The following is a 22701-nucleotide window of genomic DNA, read 5'->3' as shown; positions in this document are numbered from 1 at the left end:
TGGAATGACAATTATTATAAATATTTATTTAATAGTTAGTTAAACTTATTTTTTCAAAAACACACAAGAAAACCCAAAAGCGAAAAATATGACAACTCTATATTTTTTTTGTGTCAGCTGATTTCGGAACATTTATGCCATGCTGCCAATTTTTCTCGCTAAGCCCCGAGGCGTTTTTTTTATCCAGTTAAGACCAGTGGTAATAAAAAACACACCTAACATTCCATTAGTTTTTAGTATATTTATAAATAATAATTTTAAAAGTATATAATTTTTTTAGCACACCCAGGAATCGAACTTAGTATCTGCTTGGTGGTAGTCCACTACTCTACCCACTCGGCCATCCTAGTACATATATTCATTAATGAAATCAAAAACTTAATCAGTTCAAATAGCAAAAAAATGTCCGAGCTAAATTATTCAATATCAAAACCAAGAAGTATCCGAGCTAGATTATTTAATATCAAAACCAAAAATCAAAGACAAAACTTGGTAATTTCTGTAAAGCTTCTATAAACTCATTAAATAGGCTTATAAAGGTATAACTACATTGGCTCAAAAAGTGAAAAAGTACAAAAGTGAAAATTTTCAAATGCATTTTTGTGTAGTTTTTCGGGCTGGAAAATTAAAACTAATGATGCAGAAAGCTTATTTTTTGGTCTAAAAAACAATTTGTATCTTTTTCACAAAACAATTGCCCTAGCCAGAAAAAAAATATTTTCACTTTTGTACTTTTTCAAAAAGTGGTGTATGTAGTTAAGCCTTAAGAAAAGCAGGTTTTCTTCATTTAAGTTTCTTTAATAGTATTTAAACAACTTATTAGAAGTTGTTAAACAAGTCCGAACTTCTATAACCAGTTGAATTCTGAAGCAAGCTCAATACAAGCTGTTGTGCTAGTTGGGCAGGCTATAACTACAATGACCTAAAAAGTGAAAAAGTGGGAAATTTACAAAAGTAAACATTTTTATTTCTTTCCAGCGCTATTGATGTTCTAGTTTGGATTTTTTTCATACGAGTACCAGTATCGCTACCGCATACCTGGTCTGGTCAAGTCTTTAAAAAAAATCTTTCGGAGGTTTTTTTATAGTGGGTCGTCGTTGGTGTGGAACAACTTTTAAATCAAATAAACGGATTTCTGTTGCCGTCTTCAGGAACAAAATTCTAAAGAGGAACGTCAATGTTCAAATGTGGAACTTTTTTCATACAACTCTACCTGTACCGCTACCGCATACCTTTCTGTTGCCAAAACCGGAAGGTATGCGGTAGAGATACTGGTAGCGGTACGCAGTACTTCTATGAACAAATTTCCACACCCGAATATAAATGTTCCAGTTTGTAATTTTTTTCATACAACTACCCGCTGTATCACTACCGCAAACCCTTCCGGTGTGGTCAAGCCTTTAAAAAAAGGCCTCGCCGATTTTTTGGTATCGTGGGTCGTCGTCGTCGTTGGTTTGGAACAACTTTTAAAATCAAATCAATTGATTTCAGTTGCCGTCTCCACTCTTCAGGTGTGAAATATTAGCCCTGTTCCTTTGGAAGGTGGCAAAGTACTACTAGTAGTTTACTATCGATTTTCAATAGGGAAGTTCGAACATTTGTCCTTGTCTTCTCTTTCTATTTACAGTTACCATTTTGAAGTTTTAAACTCGGCGAAAATCAAAATAAACCAGCAAAAACAAAGCAACAAAACAAAACATTTTTTCGATTTTTAGACGCTAAATTAAGTTATAGTAGAACGTTACTACCAAAAAAACACTTGAAATCGATTTGTATGAGTTTTTTTTTACAAACAACAGTTCTTTAAAATTGCGCGCGTCCTTGAAAAATTTGGTTTGTTTTGATAATCACCCAGTTTAGGAGATATTTTTTTCTATTTTCTTTTGTTCTTTTGGTACTGACAGATGAGCGAAATTCCGAATGGAACGCACTTTCAACGAATTCAATACAAATCGTATCTACTCGGGAAGAAAAGAGCATGAGTAGATAATCAGTGTGTTCTTTTGGCCTTAAGTATCTACTGATAGGTACTTCTGGTTGTATTCAACTCCATTTCTTCTATAGAAAAAATATCTTTGAATTGATTCAGAAGTACTAAAAAGTACTTTGCTGAGCCCAAAGGTACTAGATTAACCAAAACATCTACTATTAGGGCCAGTTGTACAAACGTGGTTCAGCCTCGAATCAGGAATTTAACCCGCCGATTTCGGCGGATTAGCAGTGGATCAACTTTGGTTCAAGGATGGATTTAGCTTTCTGAACCTATATGAACCTAGAACCAGTGCTAAATACCACCGAATTCAGAAGATAAAAGTTGCTGAACCACGGATTAAATATTTGTACAACTGGCCCTTAGTAGACTTCCACATCCAATGGAATAAGGCTCTGAATGTTGACGTTTTGTGATGTTGCTCCACATCTCAACTTTGACGTTCCAATTTGAATATTTTTTCATACAAAAGTACCCGTATTGCTACCGAATATGTTTCTGGTTTGGTTTTGCCTTTACTCTTTTCCGGTGTGTGAGTTCAGCAGAGCGATGATTTTCCTTCTCACTCCCGTAAACAACAGGAAAAAGATCATCTCTGCGTTGAATATAACAGGCCGCCTCCGCAGGAGATAATTTTTGTCATGTTGACGTGTCTTATAGCCTTTTCACACCAAGCCAAAAACGCGGTTTTTGCGAAAAACCCCAAAAACCTATATCAAAAACACAAGTTTTTCCATACATTTTTCATAAACCACAAGTTTTCGTAAAACACAAGTTTTTGATTAAACTCGTCAAAAACCTGAAAATGAAAACATTCAACTCCAAACGAAATAACCAAACAAACCTTTTGAGAAATTCAGCAACAATTCAGCACACAAAAAAAAAAGAACTGACAGCAGACAAAAAAAAAGAACTGACAGGCAAAGATAACTAGTAGTTTTACAAATGCGGTTTGTTAATTTTTTTTGATAATATAAATCAAATTCGTTTTTTTATTTCTTTCATTAATTACAGAAAATGGCATAGCACAAAAAAAAAACAAAAACAAAAAATGATGTGGGGGACCAAAGATGAGGAGTTCCTGTTGGAACTTTGTCTAAAGAATTTGAGAGGCGGCCAATTTATTATTCTCTCTATATTAAAATGAAACTACATAATTTAACGACCAAATAAATAAAATTGTATTTAAATTGTCAGAGTTTATTTTATTTGATCAATTTTGTGAGCTCAAGCTGATTGTAACAACAAAAATAAATAAATCCCACTGAAAACTTGACATTTGGATGTCAAAACATTATAAAGCCTTAACTACATTGGCTCAAAAAGTGAAAAAGTACAAAAGTGAACATTTTCAAACGCATTTTTGTATGGTTTTTCGGGCTAGAAAATTAAAACAAATGATACAGAATGCTTATTTTTTCGTCCAAAAATCAATTTGTTAACTATCTTTTACAAAAAAATTCCGCTAGCGAGAAAAAAAATATTTTCACTTTTGTACTTTTTCAAAAAGTGGTGAATGTAGTTAAGCCTTAAGGCTTAACTACATTCAACTTCAAAAAGTACAAAAGTGAAAAAATGTTTTGTCTTTCACCAACACACGGCAAAATTCTATCTTTCATCTCAGAAAAACAAAAGTAAAAGTTAAAACATTTTTAACTTTTACTTTTTCACTTTTTGAAAACACCAACACATGCAAACCAACAACTTAAGAACATGATTGCTAGATGGCGTTGCAAAGGATAATTTTCGATGAACATGCCTTTTTTGACAGATGTTTTTTTGTAAACAAAAAAAATATTCAGCAAAAATTTATAAATTCCAAACAAATTGCCTTGCAACATAACTTGATACAATCGGTATAGTACAATAAATGAAAGCCAAAACTCATGTTTTTAATTTAAAGTTTTTCTTTGGCCAAAAAAGGATGATATGTACATAATAATTGCTCATTTCACTTTAGTTTCTTTTTTGTTTCGTTGCTTTTCTGAGGAGACGGTATAAAGCTCGATGGTAACCTCCAAAAAGAAAATTCTCGGGCACCGCAACATCACCACCAATCACAATCTCCTACTCCAATAATAGAATCTATCCTTAAAGCCTATCATACTGGACCACACCATCACCCAGCAAATGGTATTTATTTCCAATATTTATGTATGTTTGCACGAAGAGCGCAATAACAAAATCCTATTAAAGTTGGAAAACACCATGTCGTGAAAGCGGGGACTCTTTGGTTTGGTTGTTGTTTTCTTTCCCAGTGGGCGGCGATGAGCTAGATGAACAACGGAAATGAATGCACACAGTTGAATGATGAAGTTTATTTATGCCCACATATTTAAAAGAAATTATAAAATAAAAATAATGAAATCTTAAGAAATGAAACAAAAATTTTTAGTACTCACAACTCACAAGACAAAAACAAATAACTGCACAATTTTTTTTTTTCACAAATGACAGATAATCTTAAAGTTTGAAACACAATTTTGATACTCATTTTCGTATGAAGATGTCGCTAGTAGTATGTGTGTATTTTTCACTTTTTCACTTTTTGAAATCAAAAAGTGAATGTAGTTAAGCCTTTAAACGTCAAACAAAAACCTGTAAACTTGTGGTGTGAACGCTTTTCAGGTTTTTGAAAACTTTTTGCCATAAACCGCGTTTTTGGGTTTGGTGTGAAAAGGCTATTAACAAGAAATGTCTTGTGGAGGCTCACCATTTCTTGTTACTATTCAATGTTAGACAATCGTGTCTTCGATTTTGTCTGAACACGGATGTCTAAAGGCTTAACTACATACACCACTTTTTGAAAAAGTACAAAAGTGAAAAGATTTTTTTTCTGGCTTTGTAACAAAGAGTATAAAAATTATACTTTAGACCAAAAAATAAGCTTTCTGCATCATTTGTTTTAATTTTTAATCCCGAAAAATGCGTTTGAAAATTTTCACTTTTGTACTTTTTCACTTTTTGAGCCAATGTAGTTAAGGCTTAACAACGAATTTGACAGATGTGTTTTTTTTTTCTTATGGAAGTGTAGTTTTTTCAATATTTTTTGTCCTCTCATGAGGAAGGTTGTCTCCGTAGTAGCGGACGACCAAATATAATTGTTTGTTTTGCGAATTTTTGAACGTTTTATGTTGAATTGAATGAGATTTCATGAAATGGTATATAATTTTTGAATTTATTTATTTATTTTGAATTTATTTAACAGATATTATAATTGATTTTTATAAAAAAAAAGGTTGTTTATTTTTTAGAACATGTACATGTATAAATTGAAAAAAATTAACAAAAAGAAGTATTCATACAAAATTGACTGCATATAAAATAAATTTTGTCCGCAAAAAATCATACATCATCCTCTGGCGAACGAGGCATATGAAATAAAAACTAAAATGTCCAAACAAAATTTGCCCAGCCAAGAAAAAAAAATTGTTATGTTGTAGATGTTAGACATTGAGTTAAGGCTTAACTACATTCACTTTTTGATTTCAAAAAGTGAAAAAGTGAAAAATACACACATACTACTAGCGACATCTTCATACAAAAATGAGTATCAAAATTGTGTTTACAACTTTAAGATTATCTGTCATTTGTGAAAAAAAAAATTGTGCAGTTATTTGTTTTTGTCTTGTGAGTTGTGAGTACTAACAATTTTTGTTTCATTTCTTAAGATTTCATTATTTTTATTTTATAATTTCTTTTAAATACTGTGTGCATTCATTTCCGTTGTTCATCTAGCTCATCGCCGCCCGCTGGGAAAGAAAACAACAACCAAACCAAAGAGTCCCCGCTTTTCCGAGAATCATCACAACATGGTGTTTTCCAACTTTAATAGGATTTTGTTATTGCGCTCTTCATGCAAACATAAATATTGGAAATAAACACCATTTGCTGGGTGATGGTGTGGTCCAGTATGATAGGCTTTAAGGATAGATTCTTTTATTGGAGTAGGAGATTGTGATTGGTGGTGATGTTGCGTTGCCCAAAAATTTTCTTTTTGGAGGTTATAACCGAGCTTTATACCGTCTCCTCAGTCGGTGGAAAAGCAACGAAACAAAAAAGAAACTAAAGGGAAATGAGCAATTATTATGTATCCTTTTTTGGCCAAAGAAAAATTTTAAATTAAAAACATGAGTTTTGGGTTTCATTTATTGTACTATACCGATTGTATCAAGTTATGTTGCAAGGCAATTTGTTTGGAATTTATAAATTTTTGCTGAACATTTTTTTTGTTTACAAAAAATCATCTGTCAAAAAAAGGCATGTTCATTGAAAATTATCCTTTGCAACGCCATCTAGCAATCATGTTCTTAAGTTGTTGGTTTGCATGTGTGGGTGTTTTCAAAAAGTGAAAAAGTAAAAGTTAAAAATGTTTTAACTTTCACTTTTGTTTTTCTGAGATGAAAGATAGAATTTTGCAGTGTGTTGGTGAAAGACAAAACATTTTTTCACTTTTGTACTTTTTGAAGTTGAATGTAGTTAAGCCTTTAGAGAAAAATATCTCCTGTGGAGGCGGGGTGTTAAAAAAAAATTAAAACAAACAAAAACGTTTAATTTTTCGAATCACCTTGTTTAAATTGAACAAAATACAAAAATTTTCCTCCACTGAACACACTCTAGCCGTCAGTTTGGCAGTAATTTTCGCGCCATTTTTAACTTTTTATTTATTCTTTTTGACAAGCGTTCAACTTCGAATTGATGATAAATCGGGGGTAAAAAGAAATCTTATTAACCAATTAATTAAAAATTCGATTTTATTTTTTATGTGAAAAAACTACAAATCACACTCGCAAATAATTCAATTTAACACAAATTAAATTTTATCAAATTCCATAAAAAACATTCATTTGTATGCCCCCAAAAATTCCAAAGAACACACAAAAAAAAACCTTGAACTAAAAAAAAAAAAAAACAATGCCAGTGAAGTGTGCTTTGCCCTGCTTGCTTTGAAGTTCTCCACATTCGTTCGTTCGTTTCTCTTTGGGGAGATTTTATCACATAGAAATTGTGGTGTCATCAGAAACTTTGTTTAGCTCAGCTAAAACATATTACATTGATTCATTCACAGTTCCACGGGGGGTAATAAAATAATTATGTGCAAAGTAATCTTTGACAATTTTCTAAACAACTCAACGTTTGCATCTATTTGCAGCAAATTTTAACAAAATCATATTCAATGAATACTCCGAAGAAATGAGCCAAGTATCGCAGACTTGTGGCAGTGGCACTAAAGACGAATCCAATTTGCTTGGAGTTGCTGTTGTTGCTATTGTTGATGGGGCAACGATTGAACTTGACCAAGCCAATAGCATCAAATTATCACAATCGACCTCCACTGAAAGCCCAGAACGTGATCCAACTAATAACATATCTTCGTTACCTTATGTGGTGAAGACACCACGTGCCGATAGTAAGCTTATTTTACAAAACATGGAAGAAGTTTTGAATTCCGTTAAACGCAAACACAAGCAAAAACATCGCCGAAAGAAGGAGTTAAAGAAAATAGCTCTGCAGGAGGCCGAAGCTGCTGCGGCAGCGGAGAATGAAGCCAATGCAGCAGATTCGACTAAAGTGAGTCCGAAGAGTCCAAAGCATCCGTTGCAAGAGAGTAAGAAGAATGTTGAGGAAATTGGGGTTGAATTGAAGAGTCCAATGAAAAATGCATCGATTTTGGATCATTTTGTTAGGACTCCGAAGAAGAGACATTTGGATTGTAGTCCGTCCACTGTGAAGGAGGTGACTAAAGTCGTTGAGTTGCCTAAAAAGGAGGAGGCAACAAGAAAGTCGACGAAGAAGGAGAGTACTACGAAGAAGGTACCTGCCAAGGAAGTTACTACAAAAGATGTTATTGCAAAGGATGTCACTGCCAAGGAGGTTACTGCCAAGGAGGAAACACCAAAAGAGGTAGTAGTGCCGAAAAAAGCAAATGCTTTCGAAGTGATGATGAATGCTCGTAACAAGAGCATTGGATCGAATACACCGGGTAAAGATCCATCGCCGACAGAAGACCCAGATGGTTGCCCGAAAATTGTACATATCAAAAGGAAGATACTTTTGCAGGAGTGGGCAGATCGAAAGGGGGGCGTCAAGCGTCGTTTGGAAGAGGAAGCTACTGAAGCTTATATAGAAACGGCAATGAAACATCGAGCAAAGAGGTAAGACTTATGTTAAGACAAAATTTAGGAAATATGTACAAAAATGACACTATGCTTTACTTTATTTGATTTTAAATTGACTTACTCCGTAATTTACGCAAAAATATGACATTTCAAAGCGAACTTTATCTACTCGTGTCATGTCCGATATTGTTGTAGTTTATTTTTAGTATAAAATAGGAGATGACGCTATAAAATTCTAACTAGTTTTATTGGCTACATTTTCGCACAAATCCCATTTACTTGCCGCCAACCCTTAATAGGTCAATACCGCTTGTTTGCGAAAAATTTACCAGGTGAATGCAATGAGGCATATGCATAAAATGAAAGAAATTACTAGTAGTAAAAGGTAATAGTTCTATTACTACTAGTAGAAGCTGAAACTAATAGTATTTACTACATTCGGTATGCATGTAGTAAATTCTGGGGTCGAACTACTGTATACGTTCGTTAACGTATGGTTGCTATGTTTCTATATTTTTCTACTGATTAAATAGAGAGAGCAATAGTCAAAACTTTAACGTATGATCGTAATCGTATGCAGTAATTCGACCCCTGGATTCATCCCAGTAAATACTACTAGTTCATTTGAAAGTAATAGTATATACTAGTTACCTACATAAATGCTTTAAATAAATGCTGTTGCTTCTTTTTGTTCTGTAAATTACCGTTCCATAATAATTTTTTTCTATTGTAAACAATTTTTTGTGTTACAATTTTTAAGAGGTTAAAAGTTAGTGTTCGAAGCAGAAGGTTCAACAACCTTAGAGTTTGTTAAAACACTAGAAAAGTATGCCGTACTTATTAACAAATTTCAACAGCCTCATATAAAAAAAGCAGAGTGGAGGCTTTAAAATTGTTAATTCATCAGTTTCAAGTCCGTGCCTTCCCCAACGCCAACTTCAAAGCCTGGATCTTCAACACATCTCAAGAAAATTCTCATCTTTTCTTCAGCGGACGTTGCTCCTCCCCTTCTTTCAGATTGAGAACCTTGAGAATTATTATTGTAAAAGGGGTAACAAAATTGATTAGGCTCAATTAATTGTTAATAAAATGCTACCCATAAAATATTCAACGTAATCTTTTTTGAAACGGTAGAGCATTTTCAAATTATTATTCCCGGGCGTTCTTCGCTCTTTATAAACTTTTTCAGATCTGACATAGAAAAAAGCTGCCATATTTGCATACTCGTAATAAATGCTCTGCAAACCGATTGCTTTGAAAAAAGGTTGCGACTGTTGATGTTGGCATTTAACATGAGAATGTTTTTACTAGTAAATTTTCAAGTTGGTATTTAGAAACTTGAAAACTTTTCAGTAAATACTAGGTATAAAAATTCATCCAAAACTAGTAAATACTATTCTTTTAGTAAATACTACCTTCTCAGCATTTACTATGTCTTTTATGCATATGGAAAATAGTAAATACACTATAAAAATTTACTAGTAAAAGCATTTGCTACCGTTTATGCATACGGCTCAATGATGTAGCGCAAGTAGTGTTTTCGCTCGTTCTAATTTTGAAAGTACATACTAACTACAAGACTACAAGCTATGGCTACATTTGCCCGCATTGTATTCAGCCAGTTAACTTCGTCAGTTGGTACTCGTTCAAAAATTGATCATGTTTCACATTTCACTTTGCCAGTAGCTCATAAATACTCAACTGCTGATTTTTCATAGCCATTTTTGGTTACACTGTAGGGAAAGGCAAATTTACGATACTTAAAAAATATCGAACCTGAGATAACATCAGGTATGGCATATAAAATTCTGTTTCGTAAAAAATGTAAATTTTTGACGTTTATTAAGAATTTTGTGTTCAGTACAAGTGACTTAAGTGAGATGCACTTATCTTGGAGGTTCTGTCAATTTCACGCAACAGGTCGAAGCACTGGAAAAATGCCTGGATTTCTGGATTTTTATGCAGAACCTCCGGTGTGACAACTCATCGCACTAACCATTACGCCACGTGGTACTGAAACCCCCTTAGGAGATTAGGAGTTTTGTATTTTCAATCTAAAAAAAAAAATGTTCGATATTAGGTACCTATCTAATCACCTGTGACTAGATACATGTTACTAGATACACGGCAGCAGATTTCTTGCGCGTGAGGTAACCGAGTTATATTAATAGAGCAAAGAGGTCCATTTATAGCGATAACAAACATGTAAGTCTGCCGACTTGTATTGGCGCCAATTCTGAGAAAAAATGCAATAACACTGCAGTTTTTTAAATGATTATGGAACCAAAAAAAAGTTTGGCATTACAACTGAAAAAATGGTCTGCCCGAAAAATGCAATTGAAATGTGAAAATTCACGAGAACTCAAATGCATATTGCGGGGAGATGGATTTGTTTAAACTTTGATAAATTATATTTTTGGTATCACGTATGCTTGAGCTAATAGAGGGACAGTAATTTTTTTGGTACCACAATCATTTGAAAAAACTGCACTGTTATTGCATATTTTTTTCAGAATCGGTTGATTGTGTGGTTGCGCATGCGGCATAATTGATTTCAAGAAATTTTGATATTTTTTTTTGCGCATGCAAGAATGTTTGGTATGTGTTATAGACTGCACAATCACGTTAGGGAATCAGAGCAAAATAGACGAGTTGTAGATGAAAAAGTTGAACCTTCCACGTTGACGAAACCGGTACAAATAACTCCTTCAAGAGGTGCTCGAAATAGAAACTGTGTTTAACTTTATGCTAGATTATGATCATACATAAACGGATATGTAAATGAGCAGAATTTTCGAATATGAATTGACTGTTAACTAGATTAGATAAACTAAACTAAACTTCCTGTTTTCAAGAACTAAATGAATTTGATAAAATTTAAAACAGTTCATTCCACCAATATTAATTGAAGCGATTCCTCCTTCAAATTTTTAGGCACTTATTAGAAATATTTTGATAAGATACCGTATATGTACATATATAGAACGTCAATCAACATGGCAACCGTTTTAACTTAATGGTTTTTAAAAACCATTAAATAAACAAAAATTGAATTATTTTCTAAATGAAATATAAAATGAATAAAATTATATGTTTTACAAAAACAGGTTTTTGGGTTTCATCAGTTACCCTGTACAAAAACACTCCCTCCAAAAATGATTCATTTGTAAAATTGTATAATTTATGTTTTTTTTACCTATAAGATTTACCAATAAGAACCCAAGTTTTGTCTATGCGGAAATTGCACTTTTTTAAATAATTCGCAAGGGAACTATAGAAAATTTACTATAATAAAAATATCTGTAAGGAACTTACTATGTAATTATTTTTAGTTTTGTAAGTTCTAAGGTGATTATTATTTGGAACTGGAAAAAAACCTTTTTTATGTAAGACATATATCGTATGTAACGATTCATTGTTAGATTTACTGATAGAACAATCTAAAACTTAAACAATAAATTTATACATAATTTTCTATTTTTCAGATTCAAAGCGATGCTTACAAATGGTACTGAATCAAAATCCGATAGCAAACCAGCAACACCGGTTGTTGATAAAACTGCTGAAGCAAAATCACCAACCAAAGCATCGCAATCGGCCAAAACAAAACCTGTTCGCAAACCAAAACGTAGTTCAAGATTTTCACGTCGATTATCATCTGGTGATTCAGTTGAATCGGTAGAGAATGCGAGTCAAGACTCGACTGCATTTCTATCCAAATTATCTTCGCCCATAAAAAAACGTGACAGCTTGTTGGGGTACTTTCCAAAAAAAACATCATCACCCGCATCAGCAGAAATAACGGAAGTTCCACAAAAACTACTTCCAGTTGAAACAGTTTCTGAAAATATCACACCAAAACGTAAAAAGGGTCGTCCGCCGAAAAAACATAAAGTTAACACACCAATTCAAAAAGAAGTCAAAACACCAGTTAATGTTGTAGTAGAAACGCCAGAACCTGTTACAACCAGCACTGGACGTCCAAAACGACAATGTTCAAGAAGATCCAGATATGATCAAGATCTTAGTCCCATATCATCAAAAACAGAAGAAAAGAAACTTCCGCCCGAAAAACCTGAAGAAAAACCAGTTGCTCGTTCCATTAAAAAGACTCCAAAGCTAGACGAACCTGAAATTATCGATGTGGATAGCGAAAGCCCAAAGCAAACTCCAAAGAAACTCGCGCCGCTCTTTATAAAAGCAGTACCAAAGCCAAGCATAGATCCAGAGACGCTACGAGCAAGGCAAGAATTTTTGATGTCCGGTGTACCGGAGAAAATGCGTCTCGAAATGGCTAAACAAAAGCAATACGAACAATCGTACGAGGAAGCCATCGAAGAGTTTCCGAGTGTGAGTCACATAGAGCAGCTAACTCCTGAGAAAATTACCACCACCCCAAAAGAAAAAGGCGTGATCCCTTTCAAATTACGTCCGATCATTGAAGATGACGACGAAGACCAAAAAACTCCAACGAGAAAGATAAAAAGACGAATGATAGGCACCTTTACAACATGTACACAAAAAGATTTTCGAGGACTGGCAAAAAATATGCTAATTGGACCAAATCCATTGACACAAATCGATAATAAAAGACAAATTATCAAAGAATGGAAAGTCACCTATGACAGGTTCCCCACCTTTAGGTGTTACAACCAACTGCGTGAGAAGTATCGTCACTTCTGTGCAGTTGATTCAGAACAAGAGGCAGAGCAATTTACAGACTCGTTTGTTGTAACGCGCAGTAGTACTCGACGCTCACTCACAAAAGAGAAATTCGATCCAGACGCTGAAGAAGAAAAGCCACCCCCGTCGGCGCCCAATGGGGAACTCCTCTTTACGGAGAAATATAAAGCAATGTCGTCGGATCAAGTGTTGGTCAATGTTGCACCAGTTAATCAATTGAAAGAGTTTCTATCTTCATGGCGTGGAATGGCACGAGCAACTGATTCGAGTGCGTTTGCCGACTTGAACGATTCAAGCAATAGCAACAGTGCGTCTTCCAATTCAGTTGTACTCCTAGGACCAAATTCTAGTGGGAAAACCAACGCAGTGTTTGCCTTAGCCAATGAGATGAATTTTGCCGTACTCGAAGTCAATGCTGGCATGAAGCGCACAGGTAAGAAACTACTGCAAGAGCTACAAGAAGCAACGCAGTCGCATCAGGTACGCAAAAATGCGAAATCCAATACCAAGAATCTTTTAAAGAACACACTAAATGGCAACAAGAAGAGACAATCTGGTGAAGAACGCACAATAGAGGATATCGAGCAGACCAGAAAATCTTTGATACTGATTGAAGACGCCGATGTTATATTTGAGCAACATGACGCTGGTTTCGTTGATGCACTCTACACACTAGCATCGACTTCCAAGCGTCCCGTAATAATAATGGCTACAAATGAAAATTGCCAACACCTTCAACGTTTGATTAATCAAAACACAATTAGGTTTACTCCACCGAATGTGCTGAATATATCAAAGTTCCTTTCCGTGCTTTCGCTGATCGAAAACTGTCCAGTTGAACTGAATGATCTCGTAAGCTTGTACCTGTTGAATCGTAAGCACCTAAGAAAGACAATCCTGGAGATGCAATTTTATATTCAAAGCGGTGGCGATAGACTGGTAAAGTCGATTAAAAGATACGATGATAAAGGGACTTCGTCTTCGGAGTTTTTTGTATCGCCAAACAAGAGACGATATTCTGAAGAGTCCATTGAAGTTACCGAATTTTTAGCTGCAGAAGATGACAAGAACAAATATGTAAACTATCACAAGGGTCTTTTTGAATTCTATACAGTTTGTCAGAATACAAAATGTCGAATACCATTCCCAGTGGATTTTCATTTACTGCGAACAAACTTGTCAGAAATTTTTAAAGTTTCGAGAAATCTTACAGAAACAACGACACGTCGGAAATCTAGAAGTCCGAAAAAAGCTTGGTTGTGTGCTCTTAATCGAACCTCAGTCTCGCAGGCGTTGGGGAATTTCTATGAGAATCTTTCGGCTGCAACTATGATTGCTGGTGTACAAGAAAGTGAAGATCGTCTAACGAATAATTTGAGTGAGGAAATGGCTCATTGTCTGGTCGAACGTGCAATTGAAAGGAATCTAGGTGCTGGACATTATGCTTATAATTTATTCGATTCGCCGCACGACGGGTGAGTTTAATTTTTGTTTTATATTTAAATGGTCTTGTTGTTTAATTTGCTTTTGACCATGATTGTCGGAAAGTGAAAACTGGACTTGTGGGGTTTTGTATCCAATGTAATTGACATGACTGAATGTTAATGGCATAATTGAAAAGCTTGAAACAAAAGCTTTATAGAGATCTTATGAAGTATACAGGGTGTCCCAAAAGTTAACGTCGAAACGAAAACGGTAGATAGGGTAGATGGTGACAGTTATCAGAAAAATAATAAAAAAAATCGCAGCCATATATTTTGGGAGTTATGGGCATTTGAAAAAAAGTCAAAAAAATGGTAACCCATTTATCTTCCGAACATTTAAATGCGATTTCCCAAAAATGTAAAAATGGCGTATACGGCACTTCAATACTAGGGCGACGATATGATTTACATGGGAAAGATTGTGTTTTTGAGTTTGGAATTTTATAACTTTTTAATGATTCATCAAAAAGGCTAGATTTAATCATTTTCTTTACAGTAGCTGCGTTCCTTTGGAAATATTTATCTACTGCTTAGTACTTAAAGCTGCTTTGAACTACTTTTTAAGTATAGCAAAAGTAGTTCAAAGTAGTTTTAAGTACTAAGCAGTAGATAAATATTTCCAAAGGAACGCAGCTAGTATTTTTTTTTTGTCATTTCCAACAATATTTTCGGTAATGCTTTGAACAAAAAAAATATTTTTTTTTTTTTAATCAGTCTAATATACAATTTATTTGATTCCGTTTGTTTTGGTCCTAAGTGTAGTTTCCTCGTTTTGTCATTTGACTAACCGATAGTAAGCTTGCCGCTCAAATAATTTTGCGTAAAGCTATTTGATTTCATTGATTTTAAAAACAACTGGATTTTCACCTTTCCAGCTACTCTTCATAGTATAATGCTGTGTAGCACCGAAATCAATACCTACTTATCATTTTTGTTGTTGACAAAAAAAAAGCATTGCAAGAGACTCAAATATACTCCCAATATTTGATTTCTTATCATAATTAATGGTGAAATTACTCTTTTTTGTTGCAATTTCTTTTAATGAAATTTGTTTTCCTTTTAAATTCCCATTAAAAAATTGTTGTTTATGGGAAAAATCAGCTTGTTTTCAGTTTCAAGAGCAAATTTCCGTTACTGTCTACATTTTAGTTAACCCACATGCTATAACTTTGACAGTTGGCAATGAAGTACATATCTTTGGAGTAAGAATGTTTTAAGTTAAGTGGTTCTCAATTTTTAAATAAAAAAATGTACTGCTGGGTCCCACGCAGCTGTAGTATACTATAGCAGGGCAAATTAAGGATTCATACTCGAGATAAGATGATGGAAAGTGCGAAAAAGTTGGTCTCGCAATTCTAACTGTAAAGAGACAGACAGATATATCTCGTGCTATAGGCCAAATTACTGAAACGATTTACCTCAAACTTGAGAGTAAAGGGTTTTTCAATTTGATGTTTTGTTTGACCTTTAGTCCAAAATAATGCGTTTCGCCCAGGCACAACAGTTGGGCTCATCAGTAAGATGCTGTTGTACCCTTCTTATACGCAAAATTTTTAGTTGATGATTACCAACACATATTATATTTTACAGTGAAAACTCACTGTAAACTATATTATTTTAGGGGAATTTGATTAAATTCGTGCACCTAAATAGAATATTGCCCGTGGTTTAGGTTGGTAAACAGGGCGAAACGCATTATTTTGGACTAAAGGTCAAACAAAACATCAAATTGAATTAATTTCATAAAGTCCAAAACAAACAAAAACAAATTCTTGTTTACGTTTTCTTCTTCTTCGTAAAGGGTTTTTGGAAATACCCGAGAGAAGAATTAAAGGAGATGGCACATTTTTGGGCCCAGTGTGTTCACTAACGAAATGGGTATCAAATGAAAGGTGACGGTAAGCACATTACGTGGGTAAAATATTTTCAAATTCGTTAGTGGGGTTTTGGAGATATTTGAGTTTGAAGTTTCGGATTTCAAAATCAAGATTTCAGCTATTTTTCCGAACAATTAATCGTAGAATGCGTAGAAAGGACTTTTTAGATTGGAAATTAGTTAATCTTTCTTTTTCTAGTACATCATTTTTCTCTAGGAGTTATACTTTCAGAGTAACAGAACCGCAAAGTATCTCATTCTCAGTAATTCCGCACTTAACTCTAAGGGTTGTTTAAAATATTTAAAATATCAAAAAACACACAATTTTCGGTAGTGTAACTCTGAAATTATAACTCCTAGAGAAAAATGATGTACTAGAAAAAGAAAGATTAACTAATTTCTAGTCTAAAAAGTTCTTTCTAGTTTTCTGTCCGACCAGTCGTTCTCGAGATATTGAGACAAATGCGTTTTTCAAAATGGCGGTCGCCCCACAAGACCCAACAATACGCAATCTGAGATTTGTACTTGGGATAAACCCCTCTCCAATACTGCATTCAAACTTAGCTGACGTCATAGCTTTTTCCAGATTTTTCCCCATTGACTGAACTATAGTTTCTATTCTTATTATTTAATAGGCATATTTTAGCGCGTTTTTTAGTCCAGTCAAATAAGGGTTTAACCTCGGAATGAATGTTAGTAGAAATTTTTTTTGCTCAATATCTTCCTTTTGCCATTCTATAATATATCTCAAAAGTCTAGAAAAATCTCATGTCCGCTTGTCGCGATTTCAAGGTCAAATCGCGAAATGGAGATTTTCAAAATTAGCAAAAATAGGCTATGGTATTATATACACACATGATACATGATTTCAATGTATTTTTTAATGATTCCAAAAAATCTAAAATCAAGACAATCTGACGTCTCTGGAAAAAGTTATACCTGTTTTTCATCTGTCAACTCATATTATTATAATAGTTGCAAACTTACTGCCGAAAAACCCTTAAAAGTTATGGTAGATGAACCAAATCTTGCATTAAGATTTTAGAATCCATCATTATTAAATATCAAAACAATCCATTACAAAAAATATATATACCTACGAAATAATGGTATTATTTGATGGAGGGGCAAATTTTAGGATATGCACTAAAGAAGATTCTTGTTCATCTTAGGAATAAGTGCCAATAGGCTAATTTTTTCATTTTAATCTTTGTTTGGATTTTTTTTAACTACCCTCAAAAATCTAATCATTCTATAACATATCTCAAAAGTCTAGAAAAATCTCATGTCCGCTTGTCGCGATTTCAAGGTCAAATCGCGAAATGGAGATTTTCAAAATTAGCAAAAATAGGCTATGGTATTATATACACATATGATACATGATTTCAATGTATTTTTTAATGATTCCAAAAAATCTAAAATCAAGACAATCTGACGTCTCTGGAAAAAGTTATACCTGTTTTTCATCTGTCAACTCATATTATTATAATAGTTGCAAACTTACTGCCGAAAAACCCTTAAAAGTTATGGTAGATGAACCAAATCTTGCATGAAGATTTTAGAATCCATCATTATTAAATATCAAAACAATCCATTACAAAAAATATATATACCTACGAAATAATGGTATTATTTGATGGAGGGGCAAATTTTAGGATATGCACTAAAGAAGATTCTTGTTCATCTTAGGAATAAGTGCCAATAGGCTAATTTTTTCATTTTAATCTTTGTTTGGATTTTTTTTAACTACTTTCAAAAATCTAAAAAAATCTCATTTCCGCAAGTCCTAATTTTCCAGGTTAAACTAAAGTTAGGTGAAGATTTAAAAAAATAATAAGAAAACTTTAGATTCTTATATGTATACCAACATAACCCATATGATTTCAAGGTATTTTTTAACGCCGATTCAAACAAAATCCATAAACAAATCAATCTGACAATCCCTGAAAAGCAATGCACCTCATTCATGTTGATCTAACACAAATATCTAAAGTGTAGTTTTTCAATTTTTTTATAAATGCATCTTATCTTCAAGCCAGGAAAATTAGGACTTGCGGACATGAGATTTTTTTAGATTTTTGACATAAGTTATAGAATATCCAAACAAACATAGAAACAAAAAATATAGCCTATTAGCACTTATTCCTAAGATGAACAAGAATCTTCTTTAGTGCATATCCAAAAATTTGCCCCTCCATCAAAAAATACCATTATTTCGTAGGTATATATACTTTTTGTAATGGATTGTTTTGATATTTAATAATGATGGATTCTAAAATCTTCATGCAAAATTTGGTTCATCTACCATAACTTTTAAGGGTTTTTCGGCAGTAAGTTTGCAACTATTATAATAATATGAGTTGACAGATGAAAAACAGGTATAACTTTTTCCAGAGACGTCAGATTGTCTTGATTTTAGATTTTTTGGAATCAGCATTAAAAAATACATTGAAATCATGTATCATATGTGTATATAATACCATAGCCTATTTTTGCTAATTTTGAAAATCTCCATTTCGCGATTTGACCTTGAAATCGCGACAAGCGGACATGAGATTTTTCTAGACTTTTGAGATATGTTATAGAATGGCAAAAGGAAGATATTGAGCAAAAAAAATTTCTACTAACATTCATTCCGAGATTTACCCCTTTTCTCTCCTTATTTTACTGTATTATTTGTGTATTTTGCTTATTATAAGGTTTTTGTATGTTTTATAGAACTATTTTATATATAGAATTAAAGGTAACACATTAAGCTATCGAAAAATTACAAAAAAAAGTGCATGTCACCACTGAATATTTTGATATTTCGATGTGCCAAATGCCTCGCTTAAAAAAATCACCTTTTGAGAAGTAAATACCTAATATGTATTATTTGTTTTTAACAAAGAAAAAAACTTTTGATATATATTTATAGACAAGAGAAATACCTTTCATTTGATACCAATATTATTTCTGTACACCCATTATTACGCATTCTACGATTAATTGTTCGAAAAATTAGCTGAAATCTTGATTGTGAAATCCGAAACTTCAAACTCAAATATCTCCAAAACCCCACTAACGAATTTGAAAATATTTTACCCACGTAATGTGCTTACCGTCACCTTTCATTTGATACCAATTTCGTTAGTGAACACACTGGGCCCAAGCTCCATAGAAAAATCTGCCATCTCCTTTATGTTTAGAATCAAATTAACGGTATTTACTTGCCATAAAACCTAAATGTTTTTTTTTGAAAAACGGCTCTAACAATTTAAAAAATACGTGCCATAACGTCTTATATTTGAAATAAAAAAAAAATAATTTTTAAACCGTTATTAACGGTACTTGTCATAGAACCGTTTTATTTATTTCTGACTCGTAAGCCATTTTACCGATTTCAACGAACATTATTGTAAAAAAAGACTTTTTAGTAATCTAATGTTAAAAATTAAGAAAAACTTTCAAAAATCAATTTTGAGTTTTTAATAATAGTCCAGTAATTTTAGGTTTTATCTGCGGAAAAATTCCTACTGGGCTGAATTTTGGTATACAGCTTAATGACGGCTTTGTTATGAAGATGTGAAAAATCGACATTGATATCGTGTCCGCGTTAAGAGTTATAGGGGTCAAAAGGTCACAAAAACTGGTTTTTCACGATTTTCAGCAAAACGTTAAGTCTTATCAAAAAATTTTCAATGCAAGAATTGTAGACCAGATTATTATATATAAAAAGTGTCATGACACTTTTTTTCCTAAGACCCACCGTTTCTTAGGTATAACGATTCAAAAAGTTGAAGTTTAGTTGTAATCGTCATAATCCTATTCCTGAAAAAAAAACTCCTAACTGAAAAGTTCCGGAAATGTCATAATTTTTTTAAGCTTGAATTTCGTTCCTCAACTGTTAAGAATATGGGGAAACCAAAAAAAAATGGAAATTTTCGCCATTTTTCCGATTGGGGCCCTTCTCCCGAAACCATTTCCCTGGGAATTTTTGTTTAGAATATGTCTGAAAATATACAGGATGTGCAATAGAGAATGGACAACCCTAAAACGGCTTATAGCTACACTTATGATTGTTCTAAAAAACAGATAGAAAAAAGTTCTATCGCAACCAGTTCATAAAATATGGACTTTTTTTCGTTCAGTGTATTTTAAATTTTATCATCTTATGTTGTCGTTCACTACAACCACGAATGAATGAATTTTATTTATTTCTTTTTTTTATAATTTTCTACAATAATTGTATGAGTACATAAATGCTTAAAAAACTGCACAGCTATTGCACATTTTTGTAAAAAAAATTTTGAAATCTGTTTTTTGATGCAAAATGTAAAAAAAGTATTTTATGAAAAATTTTAAACACCTGTGGTATAAAATATTACTATAGAAACCTAGGTGGCCAACTTTCTTAAAAATATTCTGGTATAAGGAGAATATTTTTAAGAAAGATGGCCACCTAGGTTTCTATAGATTTATTTTATACCACAGGTGTTTAAAATTTTTCATGAAATACTTTTTTTACATTTTGCATCAAAAAACAGATTTCAAAATTTTTTTTACGAAAATGTGCAACAGCTATGAAATTTTTAAAGTGTTTATGTACTCATCCAATTATTGTAGAAAATTATAAAAAAAAGAAATAAATAAAATTTATTCATTCGTGGTTGTAGTGAACGAAAACATAAGATGATAAAATTTAAAATACACTGAACGAAAAAAAGTCCATATTTTATGAACTGGTTGCGATAGAACTTTTTTCTGTCTGTTTTTTAGAACAATCATAAGTGTAGCTATAAGCCGTTTTAGGGTTGTCCATTCTCTATTGCACATCCTGTATATTTTCAGACATATTCTAAACAAAAATTCCCAGGGAAATGGTTTCGGGAGAAGGGCCCCAATCGGAAAAATGGCGAAAATTTCCATTTTTTTTTGGTTTCCCCATATTCTTAACAGTTGAGGAACGAAATTCAAGCTAAAAAAATTATGAAATTTCCGGAACTTTTCAGTTAGGAGTTTTTTTTCAGGAATAGGATTATGACGATTACAACTAAACTTCAACTTTTTGAATCGTTATACCTAAGAAACGGTGGGTCTTAGGAAAAAAAGTGTCATGACACTTTTTATATATAATAATCTGGTCTACAATTCTTGCATTGAAAATTTTTTGATAAGACTTAACGTTTTGCTGAAAATCGTGAAAAACCAGTTTTTGTGACCTTTTGACCCCTATAACTCTTAACGCGGACACGATATCAATGTCGATTTTTCACATCTTCATAACAAAGCCGTCATTAAGCTGTATACCAAAATTCAGCCCAGTAGGAATTTTTCCGCAGATTGGGCTTAAAAATGACTAAAATGACTGGGCTATAAGTAGGTTTTTATTTTTTTTTTTTTTCTTCTTTATATGAAAAAAATATTTTTTTAAATCACTCCAACAATTCAAAAAAAAAACCTAATAATTCTTTGTTATGCAAAAAATCCAATGACATACTTGAGTTCATACAAAAAACAAAAATGTAGTAGGTATATTAAAATCATTGTTGTAATATAAATAAGGCAACTTCTTATGAACAAATTAATAAATAAAAATATTCCACGTACAAACTGAACAGTAAAACATGAAGACAAGGCATCAGTTCATTTAAAAACAGTTTTTAGGGAAAATATTTGCTCCGCACAAAAAATTCTAGGCGTAAATTTGTATCAATCTGGACGAGGTTTTATTTGCTTCAAAATATAAATCACATCATAATGATGAGTTCATTTCCAGCGAAAGCTTGTTTTCATTCTCTGCTTCATTGTAAAGATTATAAAATTGAATTCCCCCGAGATTTCTATAAATATTTTGTACTCTCGCTCTTCTTATCACTGCGAATGATTAAAACCTTCCCCACAATGATTCACTGGAATTTTAACACATTTCCGATTTATCATTTCATTTAGACTGATATTATTTTTTTTTTATTATTATACGACCAAGCTTACCACAAAAATTAATAAAATTCAGATAAAATAAAAATAAAATTTAATCATTAAAAAAAATAATATTTTTTCTTCTGTTTGTCTTTTTTTCAGTGTCACTTTAACCAACTATTCTCCAGTCACCCCTCTACGATCGTCTCGATCCCTAGCATTAGACTATGAACCATCACTTCGTTCAATTTGTCGAAGTGAAAAGAATCGATCAAACTGTGAACGACGTGGATCCCGCTTCTATCATTATCTGCGCAACAGTTGTGTGAATCTTGGTTCGTTTTCAACGGCGGATAATTTCGAAAGAGCATGCGATATCTTGAACGATCCAACAGACATTATACTTCTTTCGCAAACATCGTCGTCACAAAAATCCGATTAAAATTAAAAAAAAAATATATTAAAACAAAGTAAAATGGATTTATAATAATAATTTTTAATTTAATTTATGTTATATTTGTAGCAACAAACTGTAAGTGTTCTTTCTAGGTCTCAGACGGATATTTTGCCTAACGAAATATCTTGCGTTCTTAACGAACAAAATAATAATAAAAAATCGTTTTTTTTTTTTTCTTTAAATAATATTAC

General features: G+C 32.8%; 1 protein-coding gene across 2 annotated transcripts; it reads left to right on the top strand.

The window, feature by feature from the left end:
- The first annotated feature begins 6656 nt into the window (after positions 1–6656).
- Positions 6657–22658, top strand: LOC129909087 (enhanced level of genomic instability 1). 2 transcript variants are annotated; one of them, XM_055986039.1, is made up of 4 exons: positions 6657–7069; positions 7143–8145; positions 11595–14267; positions 22216–22658. In XM_055986039.1, exons 2-4 carry the CDS (start codon positions 7184–7186, stop codon positions 22493–22495), a joined length of 3915 nt encoding a protein of 1304 aa, XP_055842014.1. In that variant the 5' UTR covers positions 6657–7069; positions 7143–7183; the 3' UTR covers positions 22496–22658. The 2 variants fall into 2 exon arrangements, with proteins under 2 accessions (XP_055842014.1, XP_055842015.1); XM_055986040.1 differs by having other exon boundaries at positions 6657–8145.
- Positions 22659–22701: the final 43 nt, after the last annotated feature.

The sequence above is a fragment of the Episyrphus balteatus genome, chromosome 2 (genome assembly GCF_945859705.1).
Source record: "Episyrphus balteatus chromosome 2, idEpiBalt1.1, whole genome shotgun sequence".
NCBI lineage: Eukaryota > Metazoa > Arthropoda > Insecta > Diptera > Syrphidae > Episyrphus > Episyrphus balteatus.
The sequence above is the reverse complement of the archived record's forward strand: the minus strand, read 5'-3'. Positions and strand labels throughout refer to the sequence as shown.

Excerpts from the sequence above, each read along its gene's own strand:
- LOC129909087 (XM_055986039.1), top strand. The coding sequence starts at position 7,184 with ATGAGCCAAGTATCGCAGACTTGTGGCAGTGGCACTAAAGACGAATCC. Across the intron at positions 8,146-11,594 it reads ATGAAACATCGAGCAAAGAG|ATTCAAAGCGATGCTTACAA; the intron begins GTAAGACTTATG and ends TCTATTTTTCAG. Across the intron at positions 14,268-22,215 it reads TTCGATTCGCCGCACGACGG|TGTCACTTTAACCAACTATT; the intron begins GTGAGTTTAATT and ends TCTTTTTTTCAG.